The sequence below is a fragment of the Thunnus maccoyii genome, chromosome 22 (genome assembly GCF_910596095.1).
Source record: "Thunnus maccoyii chromosome 22, fThuMac1.1, whole genome shotgun sequence".
In the NCBI taxonomy this organism is placed as follows: Eukaryota; Metazoa; Chordata; class Actinopteri; order Scombriformes; family Scombridae; genus Thunnus; species Thunnus maccoyii.
In genome coordinates this window covers 7,474,302-7,498,017 of record NC_056554.1, presented here as the reverse complement: position 1 = coordinate 7,498,017, position 23,716 = coordinate 7,474,302, and the positions used below count along the sequence as shown (strand labels likewise).

At 40.9% G+C, this 23,716-nt stretch overlaps 2 protein-coding genes across 16 annotated transcripts in view; one reads left to right on the top strand and one right to left on the bottom strand.

The window, feature by feature from the left end:
* Nucleotides 1–315: 315 nt before the first annotated feature.
* LOC121888899 (dynactin subunit 1-like) lies at nt 316–12,773 on the bottom strand. Of its 7 annotated transcripts, XM_042400469.1 has the most exons (32): nt 12,616–12,773; nt 10,626–10,691; nt 10,297–10,491; nt 9,933–10,014; nt 9,804–9,835; nt 9,628–9,648; nt 8,996–9,019; nt 8,367–8,453; nt 7,764–7,916; nt 7,546–7,569; nt 6,787–6,984; nt 6,390–6,594; nt 6,213–6,291; nt 5,766–5,925; nt 5,450–5,554; nt 5,058–5,249; nt 4,821–4,937; nt 4,546–4,698; nt 4,211–4,371; nt 3,868–4,036; nt 3,559–3,627; nt 3,223–3,435; nt 2,931–3,092; nt 2,607–2,738; nt 2,381–2,506; nt 2,148–2,290; nt 1,864–2,030; nt 1,649–1,767; nt 1,356–1,551; nt 1,161–1,234; nt 987–1,076; nt 316–895 (listed from the first exon to the last, which is right to left on the bottom strand). In XM_042400469.1, the coding sequence occupies exons 2-32, from the start codon at nt 10,665–10,667 to the stop codon at nt 758–760; spliced, it is 3,828 nt and encodes a 1,275-aa protein (XP_042256403.1). In that variant the 5' UTR covers nt 10,668–10,691; nt 12,616–12,773; the 3' UTR covers nt 316–757. The 7 variants fall into 7 exon arrangements, with proteins under 7 accessions (XP_042256403.1, XP_042256405.1, XP_042256406.1 ...); XM_042400471.1 differs by lacking the exon at nt 7,546–7,569; XM_042400472.1 differs by lacking the exon at nt 8,367–8,453.
* Nucleotides 11,464–23,716, top strand: part of tdrd7b (tudor domain containing 7 b) — a 24,828-nt gene continuing 12,575 nt past the window's right edge. Inside the window, exons 1-6 of one of the 9 annotated variants that reach the window (XM_042400480.1) lie at nt 11,464–11,513; nt 11,787–11,969; nt 14,421–14,594; nt 16,174–16,380; nt 17,735–17,879; nt 22,524–22,731. In XM_042400480.1, the coding sequence (XP_042256414.1) occupies nt 16,174–16,380; nt 17,735–17,879; nt 22,524–22,731 (560 nt within the window). In that variant the 5' untranslated portion in view covers nt 11,464–11,513; nt 11,787–11,969; nt 14,421–14,594. Of the gene's footprint in view, nt 11,514–11,545; nt 11,970–14,420; nt 14,595–14,885; nt 15,214–15,438; nt 15,550–16,173; nt 16,381–17,734; nt 17,880–21,834; nt 21,897–22,523; nt 22,732–23,716 lie in introns of those variants that run through there. The other 8 variants (XM_042400481.1, XM_042400482.1, XM_042400479.1 and 5 more) reach the window with 8 other exon arrangements.

Below are 23,716 nucleotides of genomic sequence, written 5' to 3'. Positions count from 1 at the left end.
TCATGATCCTTCTGACGTCTCAGGATGAACATCATGTAGAGGTTTTATTTTTGGCGCTTTATTTTGGTATTTCCACACTGACAAAGTGCAGTGAGCCACTATCTCATTTGTGATCAAAGTAGTAGCTTTGGTTCATTTACTCTAACTGATGACAGAAGCTAATATTGGCATCTACATTTCCATAATGTATTCACTTAGCCAGCTGGTATAAAAGTGTTTGCTGTGGAACTTGTGGCCTCATTCCTAATGTTACTATACAAAGCCTGTTTACTGATGAACAAAATTGGACATGGATTTACACATTAACTCAAACTGTTGCAATGAAGAGAAGTTGTTTTATTGTCTGAATTACAAATATAAAAGATACAAAGTAGGAAAAAAAAAACGTAATAGGTGCAAGTACAGTATAAATGGCTTGTTGCAAGTTTTCCCCAGAGAGGAGAGGAAAACTGGTACATACGAATAAACAGTTTCAGTGGTGGAAACATGACACCTTCATACATAATGTGACATTCAGGAGTGAAATCCATTCTGACTTTTCAAGATCAGTTATACGCCAATATAAATGAAAAAACACTAGTGTCAGTATTATTAGTGCTATAGTCTTAACTTTGCAAATATTGGATACAATTACCTGAGAATAGCGACAAGCAAAAGGGAAAATAGAGAACGCTGAAGTTGGAATGAGAATAAAGTAGAAAAAAAAGCTTTTCTTGATGTGTTGTCAATCATGGCTTTGGGCCAATGGTATGCTGTTTCAGGCCATGAGGAGGCGGTGCACTTTTTGCAGCTGCTGCTGTGATAGGACGAGGCGGTGGACTTGTTCCTGTCCGTGTGTGCAGGGAATGGCAACGCGACCTACAAACACTGTTCCTCCCTGCTTCTCTTCCTTGGCCTAGGAGACAGTGCAAGACAAGATTAAGGACATTTTTTTTAATAGTCATGGAACTGATGGGATTTGTGTGTGTGTGTACTGTAGGGTGTACCTTAACAAAGGAGGAGACTGGGAAGGTTGCAAAGTCAGAAGAAGCCTTCGCTCCAGGCTGATATGAGACCACATGTTCAGCTACTTCTCCCTGAGACAGAACAGAACGTTTGAAAAACCATTTTCATCTGATGGACATGGTAAGAAGTATATAATTTGATTCTGAAGTTGTTACCTTGAGTTTGTCCAGAGCGTCGCTGAGATTCTGCAGTCGAGCGGTCTGCTCCAGCAGCTGAGCGCTGGCACTAACTGGAGGAAACACACGAGAGGGAAACAAGAAAATGAACCAGAACCCACTGTTGAGAACAGCTGGAAACACACACACAGGTGCAAAATACATCTTATATATCAGGTTATTATGCACACACACCTGTTGTCTTCCCAGTAATGTCCACCACTTTGACCTCTGAACTCAGCTTGAGCAGGGTTGCAAGCAGTTGGTCGGTCCTGCGATAGATGCCTGTGTTTAGTCCCTCTGGTGGCACGGAGCTTTCCTTGGACACCTGTGGCAGTTTGGGGGGGCAGAGTGGAGGTAGGGAGGCCAGTTGGGCTCTCATCTTCTCTGCCTGGAAAGAAAACATACTCTAGTTGAATATTACCAGAGTTTAGACAACCAGCACAGCACCGTAGTGTAATAATAGCAAATCAAAATCAGTAGGTTACCTTTAGTCTGTTGTTTTCATTCTTGAGGTGTTTAATGCCCAGTCTCTGAGCTTCAACCTGCTGCCTGAGGAGAGGGGAGTCCACCACCTGCACCGGCCCTGCCAGGGATGGAGGCAAACCTATCGGAAATAATAGACATTCAGTCATTATTATTATTACCTGTTGAAATCTATTATTTGAAAACTTACATAAAGTGCAAATCAGAAATCACTAACCTCCTGCAGATCCCTGAACAATTGAGGCAATTCCAGAAGCAGGCGAACCTCTCAGGCCTTCGATGGTCATCTTTGATTGGTTATTGATGCGTTGCTTCAACTCTGCCTTCTCCGCCTCCAGCTGGTCGATATCAGCCTGCAGAGCATCCATCGTTTCCTCAAATTCCCTAAAGATGTGGAATAAAGGCGGGTGAGTGAGAAGAAGGTGACAGAAGTAGTTTTCGACAGAACTGAGAGGAAAATAAAAGGTGTAATAGATGAGAGAAAGATTTTTAAATTTGTACTTTTCTTTCTTCTTCAGCAGCGCGAGGTTCTCATCCAGTTTGGTCTGAATCTTCTCCACCCGTTCATCTGCGTCTTTGGTGGAGGTGTCCAGCTTCTTCTCCAGCAGGCTCAGACGGACGCTGGCTTCACTCAGCTCCTCACCCTGCGAGAGAGAGGTATTTATGTACAACAGGGGACTTCTCAGAGGGAGAGAGGGGGAAAATTTTTGTAGGTGTTTGCTTAAGTGCATTACCTTGATCTTAAGGGATTTCTTCAGCTCCTTGATGACTGTTTCTCTGTCTTCTAGTTTAACTCCTAGACCCTCAGCGTCGGTCATCTCAGCCCTGACGGTGGCTGCTCTAGTTTCCACTGGAGGAGTCTGAGGACGAGGGGAAGAGGTGACAAAGAGCAGAAATATTTCAGTGTCTGAATACAATGCCTTGATACATCAATGTGAAAAAGTTACGGCGTGCAAATACCTTGCCCTGAGGTTTGTCGGCATCATACTCTCCTTCCTGCATAGCTGTAGCCATCTTGTTCATGGTAGCGATGACAGAGCAGCAGGACTGACGCAGACACTCTGGACCGTTCAGGCCATGAGAGCCGTACACCTTGGTGGAGAAAAAAAAGGAGCAACCTTAAACCAAATTATCCCTGTCCACATGTTCCAAAACTAACATTTAACAGTCTTGCAACAATGCCCTGAACACAAAATACTTGTCAGCAAAAGACTTGAAATTGCTCCTTGTTCATGTATCAAGAGGATCAGGCAAATGGTACGTGATCATTCACTGTGACACTACCTGCTCCACAGCTTTGCAGGCAATATCCTCTAGTTTGAGAGCATTGAGCCCCTCCTGTTCGGCCAGCGGGGCCACCATCTGAGCTCCAGCTGCAGCCACCTCCTGCAGCACTGCCACCACGCGGGTCAGCTGCCGTCTGCACTCCGTCAGAGTCTCAGACACCTGCCAGACGAGACATGTCATGTAAGTAAGGCAAACATATACTGCAGCTTAACCATGTCTGTTTTTAAGCCCACTTTGAGCTCTAGTGTCATACAGCCGTTGTGTGTGTCATCTGTGTGTTTGTTCATACCTGTGGTGCGAAATTGAGAGCCGCTGGTACCCCAACTACATCTGTTCCAGGCATGCGGCGGCGGATCTTCTTACAGAACTGCCTGATATCAGAGCAGGAAGTGTCAAGGTCCTTCAGAAGCACAGCGAGGCCAGAGCTCTCCTGACCTGCAGTCAGGAACGCCCGCAGACGAGCGACCTCCACTCCCATACAGTCCAGGGCACTCTGGGTAAACTGGAGGTGAGAGGGTGAGGTGGGTTAAGTTTACACAATTTTTTTATTAGCCACATACTAGGAGAGATGCTGTAAAATCTTTAAATCTACAGGAAATGACATCATTGAAGAAGCTTGAAGTACCTTAATGTGGTCACCCAGCTGCACTGTGCAATCTTCAGTGTGATCTGCCAGATGGATGCTGTACAGTTGCTAGAAGACAGAATAAGAATGAGTAAAACATAAAAACATGCAATTTTTATTTGTTGTAACTGCTATTAACACTGAGTGGACTGAATAGTTTTAGGAAGTGTGGTGATGCAGTAGGTATGTAAAATCACAAATGTTCTTGTACATAGTAAAGCAGATTATGGTGTTAACAAGGTAGACTTACTCATGATTTCAGTCTTTTATGAGTAAGTTCTTCAGTGTAAAACCACATGTTTTTGTTACCTGGTAGTACTTGATGGCCTTGGTCAGGGGTTCCACCTGAACAGTCTCATCCAGCTGGTCTTTATGCAGCAGGTCGATGAAATAGTCCAGAGAGCGCTCATGGAAGCTCATTTCAGAGTAGAGTGTGCCCATGCGCTTAAAAACCTCTACGCTGCAGGAACTCAGAGCCCTAGAACCAGAACAGACGGATCCATTTTGTTATAATATCACAGCAGCAGATTATAATTACTCTAACTCTGAAGAGAACTTATATTTTTTCATTTGTAGAAAAAAAAATCTGCTTTTATTGCCGGCAGCCTTGACACAATTCTTTTATTATGAGTGCTGAAGCTGCAGTTCTTACTGTTCATATTTGTGCAGGGTGGCCTGCAGCAGGCTGAGGGAGTACACCAGCCCTGAGGCAAAGCTGCGTTGTTCTCCTGGAGGTCCCCTGAGCCCAGTCCCCTGGGCCAGGTTCCCGTTTAAGTTAAACTTCTCCTGGGCCTGTTTACTAATCAGCTCAGCCTTCAGGCACAAGGACACAAAAAAAAACATACAGAAACAGAAGTTACAGAAACAGACAAAGCCAACAGGAGCTCACATACAGTTAACAGAGATCAGGATTAGACACAGTCAAAGGATTTAAAATGGTTTCTTACAAATGCACCTACGAACACACTCATCAACACAGCCTCATACCTTGCAAATGAGCCTAGGGATGAGCAGGAGCACCAGTATGCAGTCGTGGTCTCCGCCGTGACGGAGGAAGGAGTCTGGCATGAAGGAGGTGAGGAGGGATACCTGTCTGTTCGACTGAGCCACTTCCATTTTCCTCAGCTCCATCTCAATGGCCTGGAGAAACAGATTATTTGTTTTACATAAGAGAATGAAGGACAACGAGCGTATTGGTCTCAAAGGTGTAAAACTACCACGAGTCATTATTCCTAGCAGGAAAACAAATGCAGGTCACCAACCTTGGCATAAGCCTTGGTCTCTGCAAACTTGATCTTGAAGTCAAACAGCTCTGCAGGAGGTTGCTGAACCTGTTCGGCGTTGGCGTTCTGCTGGCTGATCAGCTCTCTGTTGGCCTCCTGATACACACACACACAAAAAAAAGCAAATATAGCGGCATATAAAGGCATCCACTTGCACAAAATGTAGGCCCAATGCTTCCCACATCCCTACAAATATCATCTGCTCTCTCTACCCACCTGTAGGCTGCTGGTGAGCTCCCTGTATTTGCTGATGGTCTGCTGGTAATCAGCTACAGTCTCCTGTGCGGCCTCCACCCTTTTTTCTGCCTCTCTGACCTTCGCTGCACTCAAGTCCAACTGCTCCCTCAGCTCCATTTCCGTCTCCCTGCAGTTCTCCTGGAGCTCATCATTCATCTCGTTGATCGCCTCCTATTGGCGCAGAAAAAACACAAGAATATTGTAAAGGTTCTGCAGTTGTGACTGTACTCATTTTTTTCCCCCCAGGAATTCACATTAAAATGGGAATCTACATGTGAATACTTCATAAGTCTGGCTTGTGTTGGTTAGAAAACAGACTTTTCACTGCAATTAATACTGAAGACTGGAATCAGAAATGCAGCTGCACTGACCAAATCAGTCACGGTTTCTCTCAGCTCTCGGACTTTCTCTTCCAGGTCGAGGTTCCTCTCTGTCAGGGTCTCCACCATCTCTTCTGATCCCAGAGCTGCATCCACCTGGTATGTGCACACACAGACATGTATGGGTACAATTAAATTCTGAGATGACAAAAAAACATGAATAATCCTTGTTTCTTCAAACTTCTAAAACTTTTCTTTTACTTTCTGCATTTGACTTGTTTTTTAAGTGTCAGTCAGTACAGTGTAACCTCATGAAAGCAGCATCAGAGTCATGAAAACATCTCTTCTTGTGTGCCCCAAACTTTACCTGCTCTTTCAGTTCATCGATTGTGGCCTCCCCTTGCTTAACCTCCTCCTGCAGTTTTTCCTTCTGGGTCCTCAGAGTCTCCAGCTCAGTGTTCTTCTTCTCCATCTGCTTCTGCAGCTTCACATGCTCCTGTTTCTCTGATGCAGACAGGTCACGCATCCTGAGGAGGAAAAGGGGAAGGTTAAAATAAGATTTTTGACTTATTTGCAGGTTATTTATGTTTTATTTATATTTGTAAAGTGCTGCAAGGATTTCTGTGTAGTCATTCTTTTCCACAGGTTCCATTTTGCACCAGCAGCTAAACTGAAAGCTTTTGGGAGCTACTGAAAAATTAACAGCTGAGAAGAGGTTGCTTTATCTATGAGTGTCTTCTCTCCTCACTTGTTTCTAAGGTGTAAAGTTCCTACATTTGGCCACGAAATACTTCAGATTTGACATTTTACTGACCTGACCAAAGCCTCCTTAAGTCTGCCGTTCTGCTCCTCCAGCTGTTTGACATGGTAACTTGAGGCGGCTCCATCTGATCCTGCAGGACAAACAGAGAGTGAATTAACAAAGGAGAGACATGACAAGAAGGAGAGAGAGATATAAAAGAGGCCTTGGATTTGGGAGTAGAGTACAAACCTTTCTCTGAAATCTCATGTCTAAGGATCTCCAGGTCCATGGAGAGCTCCTCCACTTTCTCCTTCAGCGAGTCCACCTCCACTTGCAGTGACTCGGCCCGTTCTTCAGCCATCTCTTTGTCCAGTGTGGCCATCTCGATGGCGTCTGCAGTGTCTGACATCTCTTCCATGTAGCGGTCCTTGGCCTCCTGTGCCTCACGTGCTTCCTGGGAGGAAAAAGTCATGTATGATGGTTCAGTTTCCTTGGTTTATTTGTTAAAGTTACAGTACCACTTTACCCTACAAATTTGTATTTATTTGCCACAATATACACTATTGTGATCACCCTTAGTCTTGAAATTCAGGTCTTTTTTCAATTATTTCTAATTTAATTATTACTACTTTATTTTATTATGCACCTTCTTGGCCTCCTTGAGTTGTTTTTGCAGATCGGTCTGCTGCTCCTGCATTTTGGTCTTCCACTCCTGAAGTTGCTCCAGCTGGATCTTGTGTTTCTCGAGTTCCTTTAGTTTGGCTTTATCCTCAGTCCGCTTCATCTTCAGCGTCTCTAGCTTCTCCTCCAAGTCCTTGACCTGGGCTCGCAGTGACTCCTCTTCCTGAGAAGGTTGAGGGAGAGGAGAGCAAACGGGAGAGCAGGCAAAACAGGTCAGTAAACTGAACAGATCCTGCAGCTTAAATGCGCTGCCTTTAGGAAATTTAAATGATTAGTCGGACTTCCATTTATTACCAAAGGTTTTATTTTCCAAGCAGTAAGGAAACCTATAAAAAACATTGACCAAGTCCCATCACCAAAACCCAGACCAAGATGAGAAATGTTAATTTCACTGCACCAAATTAATTTGCAACAGTTTCCTAAATTAAGTGGCTTGAACTTTTAAAGAACACAGAGCGCTTTAACAGCAACTCCTGCCAAAAACATTATATGGCAATGTAGAAAGATTAATCCATTATCTCCAAACACAATGGTGGAATTCTATATTGCATTTAGTGACAGAAAGTTAAACCATGCCATAAAATCCAACGTGAGGACTTAACAATATCATATTAAAGTATTGAGAAGATGTGCTGAGGGAGGTTTTACCCTCCGATCCTCTGAGTTTGTTAGTAAAATCATGCCGGATATCATCAGCATGCATGAATCCATTAGAAAACTCTACCTGCTTGGACATGGACGGTTCCACCTGGTCAAACATTGACAACACGGATGAAATGGAACAAGCTCATTAAAACGATGAATATGACGGAAAAATAAAAACAAAATGATGGAGATGAAATGTCAGACTAAACACCTTCTGCTAACAGGTTTTTTGTGGGTAGATTTCTTTAGTTCTGCTGACACTAAAATTGGTTGTTGTTGTAATTGCCGGTGACCCACCTTGCTTTGAGCAGCAGGGCCCGGGGTTGCCACTGCCGCCGGCGACCCACTGGGCTGAGGCACGACAGGGGCCCCCAGTGCACCCTGGTGGGAGGGCAGGCCCGCCTCACTGACATCACCGGACAGAGAGGACGACAGACTCTCACGAGACGCCTGGCAGAAGAAGGTATTGGTGAGAGGGAGAAGGGGTAAAAGAGAGGAGGAAGTATTGGGGAGATGACAGGAGAAAGGAGTGGTGAGAAGTGAACAATCTTACAGACTAGAAGAACTTTACACAGGCTTCATTTCTATGGTGCAAAGTATTTAAATTTCAATACAAAATCCAAATGTCCAAAAAAAGTTATTCTCCCACAGTGCACAACTTTGATGAACCCAGTAGAAGAGTGAACATCAATACAATGTACTTCCTGACTTCATGTGTCTTCATAGACCAAACATTTCACCTCCCCAGTGATTTTTTTCCCACAAGACACCACTTTGATTTAGTTTAACTGGTAAAGCTCTGCATCTCATCTGAGCCATAGAGGACGAATTCACCCATTTTCAGTGACCAAACATTTCACCACCGCTCCCTGTGAGGTTCCCGGATATAATAGAGCGTACCCTGAGCGACAGGCTGGGGCGGCCGGCAGAACGTACCAAGAGGGAGGGGAGGGAGGTGGCGGGGGTGAGGCGACTTGGCGTGCTCCACTGCCACAGTGTTATCATGGAGACTGTGTTAGGACTCTCAAGGGTTATTTGTAAAACTCAGCTTTATGGCACTGTTTAAATTGTGATTATAGCTTTAAGGCAAGTTTCCATTTAATTGGAAAGAATTCACAATATTTGACAAACGTTTTACTTTAAGATTCTCAAGGGATTAATCATGTCTGTAGTCCCATTACCTTGTAACATTCATAGCATCATTAATGTGTCTTTAATAGCAGTTAATTGACATGCACCTCCACCGAATCACCACCAAACCACAATCCCATTCAGTCTATTTTAAGAAAAGTTGAAATAACCAGACTGCAGACAGCAGCCCGATGCTTAATCTATTTCTAACATGTGTCTCCTCTACTGTAGTTTAAGGATAAGTATGTGCTTCTTATCATACTACACAAAAATGCATGGCCTTTGAAAACATTGCAAACATCTGAAGTCGTGCCCTTGACTTGCAGAATGAACTGCTGTTTCAAATGAGACTGTTTTGATGCCCTTTGACCTCCCCCGTCTGCTGTGCATGAGCTCACCTTGGCAGAGCGGCGGGTAGAGGACTTGAGGAGAAGAGGAGGAGAATTGCAGAGAGAAGAGATGGACACACACGCGCACACACACACACACGCACACGGATACGCGCACACATGCGTCCAGTGGCGTAGCAAGATAAGAGATTAGCAGCACATAAGAAGCAAACCCATTGTTAGTTTATATTCACTGATCATAGCTTTGAGGGCTGCATGCAGCATTTACTGCCATCCTAAAGCATAATTATTCTTGGTGACTTGAGCCATAGGAGCAGAATAATAAATGTGAACTCATGCAGAAATGTTAAAACTTAGTTATGAGGACAAGAGCCCAAGAGGAATGACAAAGACATCATCACGACAACCTTGAAAGTGTCAGAATTGTGGCCTCAAAATGTTTGAGCATGCTGGATGCCTTCACGAGAATAAAAATAATAACTTGAATAAAATAAAGTGAGCAAACAACAATACATCTGCCATACAAAATGGGAGTGTGGTCAAAAAAAAGCAAGAAATGATGACATCTATCTGTACATCTTCTGTGCAAGTGTAAAAACATGACATAGAAAAGATGAGCTGCCAGTCAAGTGCGATTAATCAAGAGGAGAAGGCAAATAGCTGGATTTAAATATTTATACCTTCTTAACACTCGATGGTATCTGCAAAAGGTATTCAGAAAAACAAAAATGAGATTTCAGTCTAAAAGCCAAGAGGCTAAAGAAAAACTCATAATCCATTGTACCGGAGAGAAGAAAGGAAAACGATATTAGTACGTAAACAAAACACCTCACTTTTCTCAGTGTTGGTTGCCTACCTGTTTGGTTGTTTTAGGAGTCTCGGGAATGTCTGGCGGGAAAAAAAAGAGAATTATTATTATTATTTATTGATATTAATATTTACTTTTAGGTATTACATTTCAGACACAGCTGTGGTCCATGCTTACCTTTTTGTCTGAGTGTCTTGGTCGTGCCAGACTCAGGAATATCTGGTGAGGTAGCAGTGGAGCCGTCTTCCACCACCTGGATCTGCAGAGAGTGACAGAGACACTTAAACCATGAGGGGTGTGATCAGGATAACATGCATACGGGGGCAGTATAGTTATAATAATGCATGTTTTGCATTAATTATATTTCCTATCTGTCTGTTGTCATGCATGATCATTTTAAACACATTGAAACCATGACACCTCCCACCTTTACCACAGCATGTCAATGACTGAAATTAATATCAGCTACTGACATGGCAGGAGGCTATACACCATCATCCAAACTTCATGTGCACATCGTACATTGGTCCTTTTCACTAACCTGGGACTGTCTGACAAATATCCCATGATTTTCCTCACAGGTGAAGTAGCGTTTCCCCTGTACGGTGCCATCATTCTTGCCTTTGGCCTCATCCAGTATGACACCCACCCATTTCCCGGAGGCAAAGAGGGTAGCACCGATGTAGGCAACAGTACCACGCTGACCCTTTCCTGTCACCTCCACTACCGAGCCAATCTAGAAGAGGAGGAGTAGAGAGAAGAGGATAAGACTCTGGAAGTCATTAAACACAAGGCTATGGTAATTCATTTTTGTTTGTTCTCTTCTTCCTTCTTCTTCATTTCTCATCTCTGTATTGAAAATTGACCTACCTTTGGAGGTTTACCACTCTCTATGGTTCCTCCGCTGCTCATTTTGCTGATCAATTGGCTGGTCAGCTGGAAGATTGGGGGAATACAGAAGGGGAGAAGGAGAGGACCAGTGGAGAAGGATGATTAGGTCATTACATATCAGAAAACCTGTAGTTTAAATGTAATTATTCCTCAGGAATCTGATATGTGAAATCTTAGTCTTGGTCAAGTAGATATGATTTAGTAGGAATGCAGGGGCAAATCATTTTTAATACCGTCCACCGGGTCACAACATAATTGTGTTATGTATCACCAACTGATTTCTTTACTGGAGAGAGTGGCATCGCTGTGCCCTATAATTCCCCCTTTTCCAGCAATTATCAAGAGAAGTTTAAGGAATCAAAAATATTCAATGACAAGAGACTCTTAATGCCGCGGAGCACAGCAACACACTCATGCACCCAGTCATATGTTCCCGACCACAATAGGCTTCCTAATAAACAAGCTGTTTCTCTGCCTTTCTCACACAAAGACGTTCATTCAGGACAAAGTAGGACTGCGGTAGAGTGTAATCCTTTTATGGGGCTGTAAGGACATGTGAATTCACGCGGCCTAACAGTTTTCATAAATCACAGGGCAGAAAACTAGATAGAAAAGGTTGATCACAGCCCTGTGATAGAAGCTGTAGCACAGGATTTTATTATTTTCAGAGAAGGTGAGGTACAGTTTTGCAGAATCCTCTGTCTGGAATAAATATTACTTAAGATTAATGGGAACAAAAGTTTGATTATGGGTCAAACGTACAGTCGGTAACTTCATCTTTTCTACAGGTTAACCAAGAATTACCTTGAAGTTACCTACCAATGAAGACACAACATGCAGCGAGGTGAATCTTGCATCCATTGTATGGTAAGTGCCACAAATCCTTTCTTTTTTTTAAAATCATTTTTGCCATAGGAAATATGTAGCAATAGCTTCTTCTGATGAAGTGAATTGATCCAAATTACTACTGATGCACTAAGTAGGATATCAAATATTTAGTGTCCATGTTACTCACCCGGGGGGTATACGAATGTCTCCTATTCATAGCCATAATATAGTTAAGATGTTTACAACTCCAGTACAAAGATACAATTCCAGTGCTGATTTTTCTCTACATTCACATCCCTTCCTCTTTCCCAGGGTGAGGAGAGGACAATACACGACTGTAATTTCAGGGAGGGATCAAAGTAGTGCATCACAAAACGTCACCACACCGCCGATTTGAACTGAGAAAGGGAGGGCAATATCTCGCTGTTGTGTCTCCCACAGGAGCTACAGACGGATGCTTGATACTTGACATACCGCAGCGAAAATAGTGATGAGGTAATCAATTTACTGCTGTACGTGACTCGCTATATTTATATGAGACTCGCAGTGACGATGTGACTAGCCTAGACTAGTCATGATTCCTGCCTTTAACACAACATAAATTATCCTAACACAATCCTTAACAAAGGTTAACAATGAATCTTTCTCAATCAAAACAATAAGCAGCTGTCAAACAGTAGCTGACTTCAGATTTTTCTTCCACCAGGTACCGTTAGAAGGCCGGTGCTGCATTAATTCAATGATTTAGCTTTACATTCTGATGAAGTATATTTACATAAAACACAATATATACAATATTATAAGACCCAAAACAACTTATGTTTAGGGCGTAACGTTAAACTAGCCACGTAGCAAAATGTAGCTATAGAAACAATGACATACAATGAAGCTAATATGCCTGCATTCTCTGCTTGAACTACTTTCAAACTACTACTGACAGCTTCAGGTTACATAAAACGACTTTAAAATTATAAAGCTGTGTGAGCTGACTGTCATAATTTAAAATTAATCTACATTAACGAGCTGGTCAGTGGTAACATAGCTAACGTTAACATTGGCCGGTTTAAGTTATAACGTTAGCAAGGTCACAGCTAGCTACTTATGAGAAGCTACAGTTGAATAGCTATATTTTGTCACTTACCTGGCATACACAGTAATTCGTTTATTCAAGTGTAGCTCCTAGAGATGTTCCTACAGATAAACAATAATCCTCTGTTATTATCTTTTGGCTGCCTAGCTTGGAAATCCGGTAGTCTCTTCCGTTTTTTGACAGGTCACGTCCGGTGGCCGAAATTTTTTTTCTAGGATGGCGATGTTATGACCCGCCCTACTCTACCTCTGATTGGCTTATTCTGATATTATTACCCTAATCCTAACCAATCTAATTCCTCATACATAAACATAACCAATCCAACCAACGAAGGCAGTGAGTACTAGCCAATCAGAGGCAGAGTAGGGAGGTGCATGACTTCGCTTTCCTAGGGAAAAAAAAATGGCGTCCGTGGCCTGACAGGACAAAGATTAGCGCCCCTGGTGGCTCAGTCGCTTATCACCAGCTGACCATCTGGGCTGCAAATTTTATTTATTTATTTATTTATTCTTTATGAGGTTTTCATGGGGGGTTGCCATCTTCTTCTCTTTGAAAATATAACGAATATTGTCCATTTTTTTGTTGTCTCATAATATCAGTATTATTACTGCAACTGTGCTAAGAGCTCTAAATTACAAAAACACTCAACTTGGCAATATTTGTCATAAATTAGACATGTAAAGCAAATGTACAGGAAAAAAAGAAAAAAAACTATGGGAGAGTTACGTATTACCTTGAATTCATGGGTTTTTGTTTTTACTATTTGACAGAATTTACACAGAAATCTACTAATAAAAAGCACACTGCAAAGGACCAGACCATAAGCAATTCATTAGTTGTTGGTTTATTGAGGTTTTAATTCAGATATGAATGAGGAAGACGACTGGGCAAAACAGTGTCTCAAATATAACAGTTTACAAGAGAGACAAGTGTCAGATGTGTAGTGTCAGAGTTACACAATAAGATGATAACATCAGTTATACATCTGGCAGGCTTCACAAATTTACAACAATTTAATGATTTAGGCAAATCATGCGAGTATCTTCCAAAGTAACAATTGTTTTTAGTGCAAAATTCTCTCTTTGTGATACTAACTAAATGTGCATAAGAAATTCACAATAAATAAATAAGTAAAAATATTTTTGCAAAAAAGTAGAAATAAATATGGGTAAATATACCAACATGAGAAGTTAATAAACATAACCTATTTTATTAGGAATATTAATAATGAGATCTTAATATTAGTGTGGATTTGCTGCTTTGTCTGTTTAATGTCATTATAAATTCTTTTTTTTTTTTTAGTTTTGATTATTGGTTGGGCAAAAGAAACAGTATCAAGATGCCACCACTTTGAACATTTTTCACTGTTTTCTGACTATTTATAGACTAGATGATTAATCGATTAATAAAAATATTCTAGAGATCAATTGATACTTGGAATATCAATGAATGCATAATTTTTATAGGAGGTATATAGGATTGTTCTGGAAGTATAGGTTTTGTCTTTTATCAGAGGACAAAACTAAGTGGGTCTTAACTAAAAGCTGAATAACACAGGTCCAGTAAACAGCTTTTTTGAAACAAGTATACAACAAGTTTACATCACCTTGTGTATAAAACTTGAGTCTACAATCACAAATATATAGAAAACTTGGTCAAAAAACTGAGAAAATTAATCAAATAGAACTGAGAACAGAAATTCCTTTCATATTCAGTGTATCTAAACAATACATTTTTTCCAAAGTAATCAGGAAAATAATGTAAAGTGAGGTTAGAAATGATCAGCAATAAATCGTGACAATTCATGTGTCCTCTGTCTTGTGCTGCGGCCCCTGGATGCATTGACGTGTAATTAGCCAGAGGCCCACGCACAGCCGACCAATCAGGCGGCGGAGGAGAGGCTGTGCTGGACCGGCTGGCAGACACACCGGGCGGGGACAGAGCTCCGGCCGCAGCTCAGCCCTGTGGCGCTGACAGCACTGACTGGACCAGACCTGTCAAACCTCACCACCCCGTCTGTTTAAAGCAAGGTAGAATCTTTTTTATTATGTATATGCATATTTTATTTTGATTTATAGTAACTTTTACAACTCTCAACCCTTTTAAAGTTTTGCCGGCTATTAATTTTGTCGCTTTCTGTACTCCCGGCTCGAGAGCTTTCAAGCTAGCTAGGATACAAAAGTTGTCTTCCGGTTGTGACTTTCAAAATTAAATCTTGTGTAAAGACAAGCTTAGTACAAACTCTTCTCTAAATCGCTGTCGTTTTATTGTGAAGGCTAGATTTATTTGCTTCCGGCATTTTGATCGCGTTTCCTGGTTACCTTGACGACTCGCTGTCCCGGAGGTGGCAGGAGGATTTAACTCGATATTGCGCGCTGTTTACCGGCTTCTTTACAGTCTGCGGCTCTAACTGAGTTTATCGGGAGCTTCTAAAAGCAATTTTTACTCATACATATGAACAAGACTGGAACACATCATCCAAACAGTTTGGTCCCGATGGAGGGTGTGGAGTCGAAGTGTGACACGTTACGTCATTCATAGTTTCACTGTCCCGTCTGTTGTCTGCGCTGCAAAAAGTAGCCATATATCAACAAGTGGCCTGAACTCCTCTAATACCGAAACCTAAATATTTGTCTTGCAGCCATCAGGGTAAATCTGTCGTTCATTTCATTTGTTTTCTATGGAGTTTTTTTTTTAAACTTTCTCCTTCATACCACGACCATATATATCTTCTTTAATAGCCTACATGTATTTAAATTCTTTAATTCAAGGCTTTGTAGACCGAAAGGAGCTAAAACTGGATAGCAAACAAGTGTCTCTTTCCAAACATGATATTAACACTTAATGCAAAATTGATGATGGACTTTCCTGCAGTGCGTGCAGAGTTGGATCTGGGTTTTGAGGGTGTGTCTCCACGTCCACTAGAATTGATATTTATCGATATAGCCGTGTGATATCACCTTTTCATGGACATATATGGCTCAGGTTTGTATACTTAAACGTAACATTGTAAATTCCTCTGCGGGGCGGTTTGGCTTCAGCCAAGCTGAAAACTGAAAGTGTTTGTCTGCAGGGGGAAGGAATGTGCTGGCTGTACAACGAGGGAAATCAGTAACATCTTGAACTTAAAGCACTTAAGTGTCTGTCCTAGACTTGAAAGATGTGTAAGGGGTACAAAATACTTCGTGTCATGAAAAATAAACAAGGAAAAATTTCAAATGGAGTTATATTATTGTATCTGGGACACATTATAGCAAAGTAACTATACATAAAAACATATTTCCCCCCTTTAAAAATTCAAAATTTCTCATTGTTGTTGCAATCTGTTACAAAATTTAGACTGAAATGGAAATGGAAATCTGATCAGCAATTAATACAAACTTGCCTAACCAGTCCGACACTGGCACTAAAGGTGAACTCAGGTTAAGTGTAACCTAATGGGTTTGATCATAATCATCATCACATTTTCAAGAAAAAACAAAATGCTTTTATCAAAATGAGTTTGACATGAAGTGCAATGGGTTGGTTCCACTGGATAGTCTCTATCTCTATTTTGTTTATTTGCTTGCTTATCTATAGAAATGCTTTTTTTTTTTTTTTTTTTTTTAGATGGCTGACGTTGAATTGGTGAAGAAAATGCTTCGGGCTGTCCTCCAGGCCAACAAGGGTGGAGTGTCACTGTCCCGTCTGCAGTCAGAGTACAAGGAGCTGACCGGGGAACAGATACCACATAAACAGATGGGACACAACCACCTTGATGCACTGCTAACCAGCATGCCCTCTGTAGTCCGCATGGAGCGCAACCGCTCTGGAGAGGTGTGTGTATGGCTGGTGCAGGATGGTTGAGGGATGGATTATGTGTACACTTATTCAGCCATGATTACATAATACTTTTCCTTTTTTCTCCTTCTCAAATGCAAAGCCTTGTGTGAGCATTGATGATAACAGAGCTTGGTAGGAGCAAGGAGCATCACATCATTATACATGCTATGCAGCAAAATGTTTTACAACAAAGTGCAAGCATCTGATGTGTGTTAACTAACTAACCTGAAGTAAGTAAACCGGGACAAAATGAAGTAAATAAATGCTTTGCTTTCTCAAAGAAGAAGAAACTGAAGAAAGAGCTAAAAAAGTAAAAATGTCCATTAAACGGTGATACTCACTGGCATGTTGACATGATTGTTGGAAGCTGAGAATTAAAAAAAACTAACTAAAAAACTGGACTAGTGCTTCAGAAAAAAACAAAGAAACTTTTAATTAATTTTTTAAATAAATAAATTCAGGATCTGATGACAGCAGGTTTATCAGTAAGTTGCTACAGTAAGATACTAGAACCAGATTTTTTTTTACTATAATTTCCTGCCATATGCTGATAATAATAATTTTGTCTCTATTGAGTGCTGGTGTTATGTGGCTAAATTCAAATATGCTTGCATTGGAGAACCCCGCAATACAATGTAGCCATAATACTATTTGCATAGTTTGGATACCTGTCACAACCAAAACTTGTAAAACAAGTTCATACATGTGAAACACACAAAGGTAATTAACTGATTATAACTATAATGATCAGAACCACAATGGAAATAAGTCTTGGACTTAATTGTGTTGTCCTAAACATAGTTGTGTGTAAGTTAAAGATGCCCTGTGGAGTTTTCTTGTAAACAAAGTTTCTGTTTACATTCAGTGCTTCTCACCAAAACACACTGCGTGTATCTTCAAGGTTTAACAAATTTTTTGAAGGCACGTTAAAAACATCGTAAAACATATGTCAAGCCAAATTTTTCAATATTGAAACCTGCATTTTTACGTTAATGTTTACTTGCTAACTCTCTGCTTCTTCATTGCCTTTTGTTGGCGCATTGCTGTATTTCTTGGCACATTACCATTACCTATTGATGAGAGGAATAGTGTGACTCCATTGGCTACGTGCGCATGCATGTGCGTGCTTGTGCTCATGCTCAGTACACACAAAACAGGGACCCACTTGTAGAGCATTGCTCCATAGCACTGCTAGTGGTCAAAAACTCCATAGGGTACCTTTAATGTTCTCCCTCCCATGATGTCAAATAAACTAAATTAAAAATAAGTCAACATAGCAGGTCAAAAGTATTAATCTTTTATTGCTGATGGGGTTGCTCTTATTGACATCAGTCTGTCTACTCTCCAGATGGTGTATTTTGCCTCAGGGTCCAATGAGACGGCCCATGTAGCCAAAGTGGTGGCTCGCCAGCGCAGCTCCAAGAAGACAGGACGACCCCACCTGGTCAACACGCAGATGAGGGTCAAACCAGCCGCCCCACTCGTCCTCAATGGTAAGATTTGATTGGGACAATAATAACTTGGGACATTTAGCAAGCATAAGCTAAATACACAGCAATTTTTTTCATGTTAGCATTAAGATAGTTGTTAATTAATATGTTTTCACCACACTCCACAACTATTTTGGTTACAGGGAGGCTTGTTTTGGCTACACGAATAGCTTCCAAGGAATATCAGGTTATGGAGGGTTAGAAAATTTACATGTGACCTTTGTGCCTGTGGGATTTAACAGTTTCTGCAAAACAAGCAGAGAGCTAATACATTAAGTAATTTAGGTGAAAAAACGGCAAGGTGATGGTGTGACGGTATTCAGTAGGAGACTTTAATCCAATTTCACAAGCTGCACATACCACCTGTAATTTTATAGACTCTCCCTTTTATCAAACTCTTATGGAGAACACACAATTAGTTCTATTTTAGCTCACATTTAGCTTTATCAAATTACACAAATGTTTCTGGCTGACATTAACACAGTCACAAGGTAGCTTCAAATCAGTGAGGTATTGGATTAAATGTGATTACAGTTACTGTTTAAATATAAGTATTATACAGACAAATCTACTAAAGCTAATTTAAAATATCAAAATCCTTAAAAGCTAGAGTTGTACTTTTTATTCTTAAAAAACCTCAGCAGGCAGTTTCCTCTGTTAGAAGTGAAAATAAACATGTACATTGAAAAGACAGAATCATGAACAGTCTGGCAGCTCGGTTTTGAGCACAGTAGCTGCACAGCCAGACAGACTGGTGTTGGCTTTCATGTTTGTGTTGAACCATTGGATATATCCAAGCACTGGAATAGTACAATACGTGTTTGTAAAGGGCTTGTGTCATTTAAATGTGAATGAAGGAATACTTGGCTGTAAAAGAAAAACAAAAACCTTTGCACAAACATGTTTTTGGGTGAATAACAACATTACCTAAGTGCTGCTGATATGAGTATAGAGATAGGATTATTTTTAATGAAATAATGTTCAAATAGGTGCATCTAAGATCACACATTAGGACATTATCTTAAGAACTAATATTTCAGAAAGATTAATAAATGCATTATAAGGCTTGGCTCTTTGGTGGTGTCAAATCTTTTTTTTTCTTCATAATGATGATCTAATTGCATGGTAAAACATAGTGACAAACAAATACTTGTCTGTCCTGTCACTGTTAAATTGTCTGTCTCATCATCATTTCATATTTTCCTTTTAGAATTTATAAGTAGGCACATTTTGCCAACCAGTTCGTGCCGGTTAGAAAGCTACTGTAGCTGTCTAGAAAAACAGAAAAAGTGAGAGAATATAAGAGCTTGGTACAGTTTGTAGGATTTTTGAAGTACTGAGATCATGAGTCAGATGCCTTCCTCCCCCAGACACCAAAATGTCTGATTTTTTTTTTTAAATGACTTAGATGATGTAAAACTGAGTTAACTGTTCACTCATGCTTTTTGGAAATTTTACACACTTCTTCACACTGCCAGGAACACATTTCTGGTGGAGAAATAATGATTTTTTTATGTTCTGACCTAAAAGTAGTCAAATTTAGATACATTGAGTTGGTCTAAAAATATTCACCAAGTGCCTTTAATTGTAGAGTGTAAACTCCCCACAGGTTGTTGAAAAAATGAAATGAAATGAAAAAAAAAAAACAACCTGAGTGTCCTCAATGGTATTTACAGCCCTGCTGATAAAATGGGACAAATAACCTATCTTGCTGATTATTTCCTTGGAAATTACTGTAACAATATGCTAACTAACACATTTTTACTTAACACAATATGAGACTGATTGAATTAATCACATCTTGTAAACTATGGCCTTCCTTCCCCCACAGCTTTTCCTGGCCTCTTTAACAACCTTAGCACAACTTCAATTTTCCAAACCTTTTCCAGCCTTTTCTTGAGACTGATGCCACAGTGCAGCAGTACTGCAGCAGTACTATGTAGTACTATGACAGTGCAACAATAGAGAGTTGCTGTCTTTGATGTATCCCGAGAGTTTGTGGATGAACGAGTGGCCTGTTTTAACTGTTGCTCCGTGGAGACCTGCAGTTCCTGCACCACGAATATCACACACTCACACATAAGCAGATGGGCAGATACACAGTGTTCAGGACTGTGCAGGTGTACCAGGTTCATATGCATACAAAGGTTTCAGTTCAATCACTTCATACACTTCATACAACACACAAAAAACATACTATACTTTCACACACAATCTTTCTTCATCTTTTTCTGACCTTAGTTACCGTCTGAACACACACACCCATAATAACAACAACATATGCATTCACACAAACATTTTCCACACATGCACACACGCACTTTCTTTTCTTTGACCTATTTGCAGCGCATTCACCTCCGCTAGAGTGTGTGATGTGATGTTGCAGAATATTCTCAGAGAGTCAGAGGAGGAAGTGGGAGGTGGTAGTGCAAGGAGTTGAGAGGAGGAGGAGAGGAGAGAGGGTCGGAGGAAAAGAAAGGCAGAGAGATGGTGATATGTGAAAGAGAGAGGGGGTGGACAGATGACAGGGAAGGAGGGAGTCAGAAAGAGAGAACGAGGGAGAGTGGGGTGGGCTGTTGAGATTTGAGGCTAATGCAGCCTATAGCAGCTGAGACTCAGCTGCAAGCGAGGAGCAGCTGATTCACAAATCAGCCTCTCCATCTCTATCTCTCCCTCTCTCTCTCTCTCTCTCCCCATCTCATTTTCTCCTTCACCACCTGGGATTTTGATATTCAGGCAGAGACAGAACACAGACTGTGTGTCCATGCCGGTGAGGTGACGCGGCGTCTGCTCTGAGCATGTGTGTATGTGTGTGTGCTTGTTCTCGCCTATATTTGCATGTGGATGTAAGCTAGTGCCTGCCTGCATGTGTGACTCTGTTCGTTCAAACGTGTGTGTGTGTGTGTGTGAGTGAGTGTGGAAAATGTATTGATTAATTAAGTAACTGGCTGATGTATTAATTGATCGAATACCAGTAGCTGATACAATATAAGTACCATATCCAAACTGAAGAGATGGAACAAGGGAGAAATTAATGAGATTTAGAAACAGAAAATCTCTTATTGAAAATCTTATTGATCAGCTTTTAAGAGGCAGACTGATGAAGCAGCTTGTTGTTGTTTTGTTACTGGAAACATTCAATGAGATTTTTCCAGAAGAGAAAGGATGAAAAAAACAGGAGTGTTAGGGAGAAAATACTAGATCTCACAGAGGAAAAGGAGTGAAGAGAAAAGAGGAGACAGTAGGAGGAGGAAGTGAAAATGAAGAGAGAATGTGGGAGTGGAAATGACTAAGGGTTATGCATGACAAGGTATAATGGTGATGTCATTTAGGGGAAATGTGATGTCATGCTGGCCATGCTGAGTATGTGTGTGTGGATGATGTAACATCAAAATGACGAGGGGATCGACTGGTAAGTGCTGTATTAGGACATTAAGACTCTGATTTCTATTCTTTTCATTGTTCATACAGTAACTACAGTTATTAGGCTTTGTAAACATATTATAATAATCTGGCTACTTTGTATTATATGTACTATATGTAGAGTTTTCAACAAAAAAACTTTGTCTAGGGTAAGTACATAGCATTTGCAGTTTGGTAGTCGTGCAGTAGTATGCTCTTTTCCAGCAGTGCCCTACTTTATATTCACATAGATACTTTGATTCACCCAATTTGTTCCTGTTGCAAACACAGCCTCCTGAATTGTGTTGTTATAGGGAACGTACCATTTGATATCTGCAATCACTGCAACAGAAGATAAAGTTAGGCCTATTTAGAAAGATGTTAAAAAAATTGACAAGTCTTTAAAGGACTAGTTTGACATTTTGTGAAGTACATGTATTCACTTTCTTGCCGGGAGTTAGATTTGAAGATCGATACCACTCTCCTGTCTGTGCATTAGCTATGGAGCTGGAGCTGGAAGTCAATTAGCTTAGCTTAGCATAAAGACTGGAAGTAGGGGGAAACAGCTAGCCTGGCTGTCTCCAAAGTTCAAAAATATGCCTAACAGCACTCCTAAAGGTCAGTAGTTATACCTCATTTGCTTAATCGGCACACAAACAGTAATGTAAAAACCACAAGTGTGGTTTTACAGGGAGTTATGTGCTATAGCTAACTATTTTTCTTTCAGTGCTAGTGTTCCCTCTCCTTCCTAACGTGTTAATCAGTGATCTTCACAGGTGTTGTTAGGTGTATTTGCTAACTATGGAGACATCCAGGCTAGCTGTTTCCCCCTGCTTCCAGTCTTTATGCTAAGCTAAGCTAATCAACTCCCTGCTCTAGCTCCAGTATTAATGCACAAACATGGGAGTGATGTAAGTTTTATCTAACTCTCTGCAAGAAAGCGTATTTCCTTGACCTTGTCCAGCCATAGTTAGCATACGAAAAGGAGAAATGCAGCTCATTGTGATGTGATCTATAATTTGTGATGTTGTGTTGTTGCTGCTTGCTGGCTCGCTGAGGGAGCTATGAGGTTATTCATCGGGTTTACTGTGTCTGTAGATATTGAACGATCTATGACACTGTGCCCTCTTGTCAGACGCACTGCCCTGTCTCAGCATCAGGTTTAGCTGAGTCAGTGTGTGTGTGTGTGTCTATACTGTATGTCCATAGTTTTACTTCTCTTGTTTGCTTTTTCTTTCTCCACAGCCAAACCTCAAACCTCTCTGAGACAGCCAAACCACCGCGGGCGAGGTGGAGGTAGAGGAGGAGGTGGCGGCCGCGGGGCTGGACATGGAGACTTCAAACAGGCGAGGGACATGAGGGATGGCCAGTCGGAGGGCAAGACTGGGTCACATCCAAACAAGATGTCCAATCAGAACACATCCAACAGGAAAGGAAACCCACCTACAGAGAAGTGAGTGATGGAGATGGTTTAGAAATAGACAGGCATAAGCAGAGGGATACAGAGGAGCTTATGTAACTTTTCACTTCAAATGAGATAACAGTATGAATTTAGATTATTTTAATTGATCAATTTACAGTGTTTTGTGCAAGACAAAAATAACTGTCTTTTGTATGAAAAGACCAACTTTAGCTCACATCCCAATACTAAAGCTCAGTCTCTACATATTTGTGGGATTTTATAGCACAATTATAAGTACAAGTCACCAACCAGGTTTCCACACTTCTTAGGAAACCAAAGACCTAAATACTCAGAATAACTTAATTTCCTGTAGGCTCCCTGTCCAGTGCAACATGCTTTCAGAATGCCTCCAACTGTCTAAGATAACTACAGAAGTCTAAAAATTATCTTTGGGGATAATTTTAAGATATTTTAGAGCAGTGAGTTACATTTTTATGTCACTTGCTGGTGTTATCAGAGCAAGTCAAGATTTTTTCAAAAACATTCAAATAATTAAATAATAAGAATGACAGAAATAATGGATAAGTTCGTCCATCATATGTAGCTTTCTTTCTTTCTTTCTTTCTTTCTTTCTTACTCCCTCTCTCTCTCTCAGTGCTGTCTCTTTCTGTGCCCCCTCCTCTCCTCCCACCTGTGTGGTCTGAGCTGAATCAGAATAGGCTGCTGCTGAATGGGAGCCTGGTTGAACTCTGGTTGGTTTCTGAGTGCAAACAGCCTCCCTGCTGCTGCTTATTCAGCACTGGGCTGATGATGTGTGCACTAGTTTATTCTGGTTCTCTCTCTGCCTGTCTCTGTCAGTATCTCTCTTCCCTTCACTCTCACACTTCTGCTTTCTAACTCTTTGTTTTTGCTTGTCAAATATATTTTTCGTTTTCTGAAAAACAATACCCATTCCAATACATTTTGGCTTCAGACTGCTACTGTCATCCACCACCACCTAGAATGAGTTAAAACCTGATTCATTGTTGTTAAAGAA

Coding starts and splice junctions, on each gene's coding strand:
- LOC121888899 (XM_042400469.1), bottom strand. CDS start 10,667: ATGAGCAGCGGAGGAACCATAGAGAGTGGTAAACCTCCAAAG. Junction 10,015..10,296: donor TATTTGTCAGACAGTCCCAG/GTTAGTGAAAAG, acceptor CACTCTCTGCAG/ATCCAGGTGGTGGAAGACGG. Junction 4,372..4,545: donor TCCCTAGGCTCATTTGCAAG/GTATGAGGCTGT, acceptor TTGTGCCTGAAG/GCTGAGCTGATTAGTAAACA.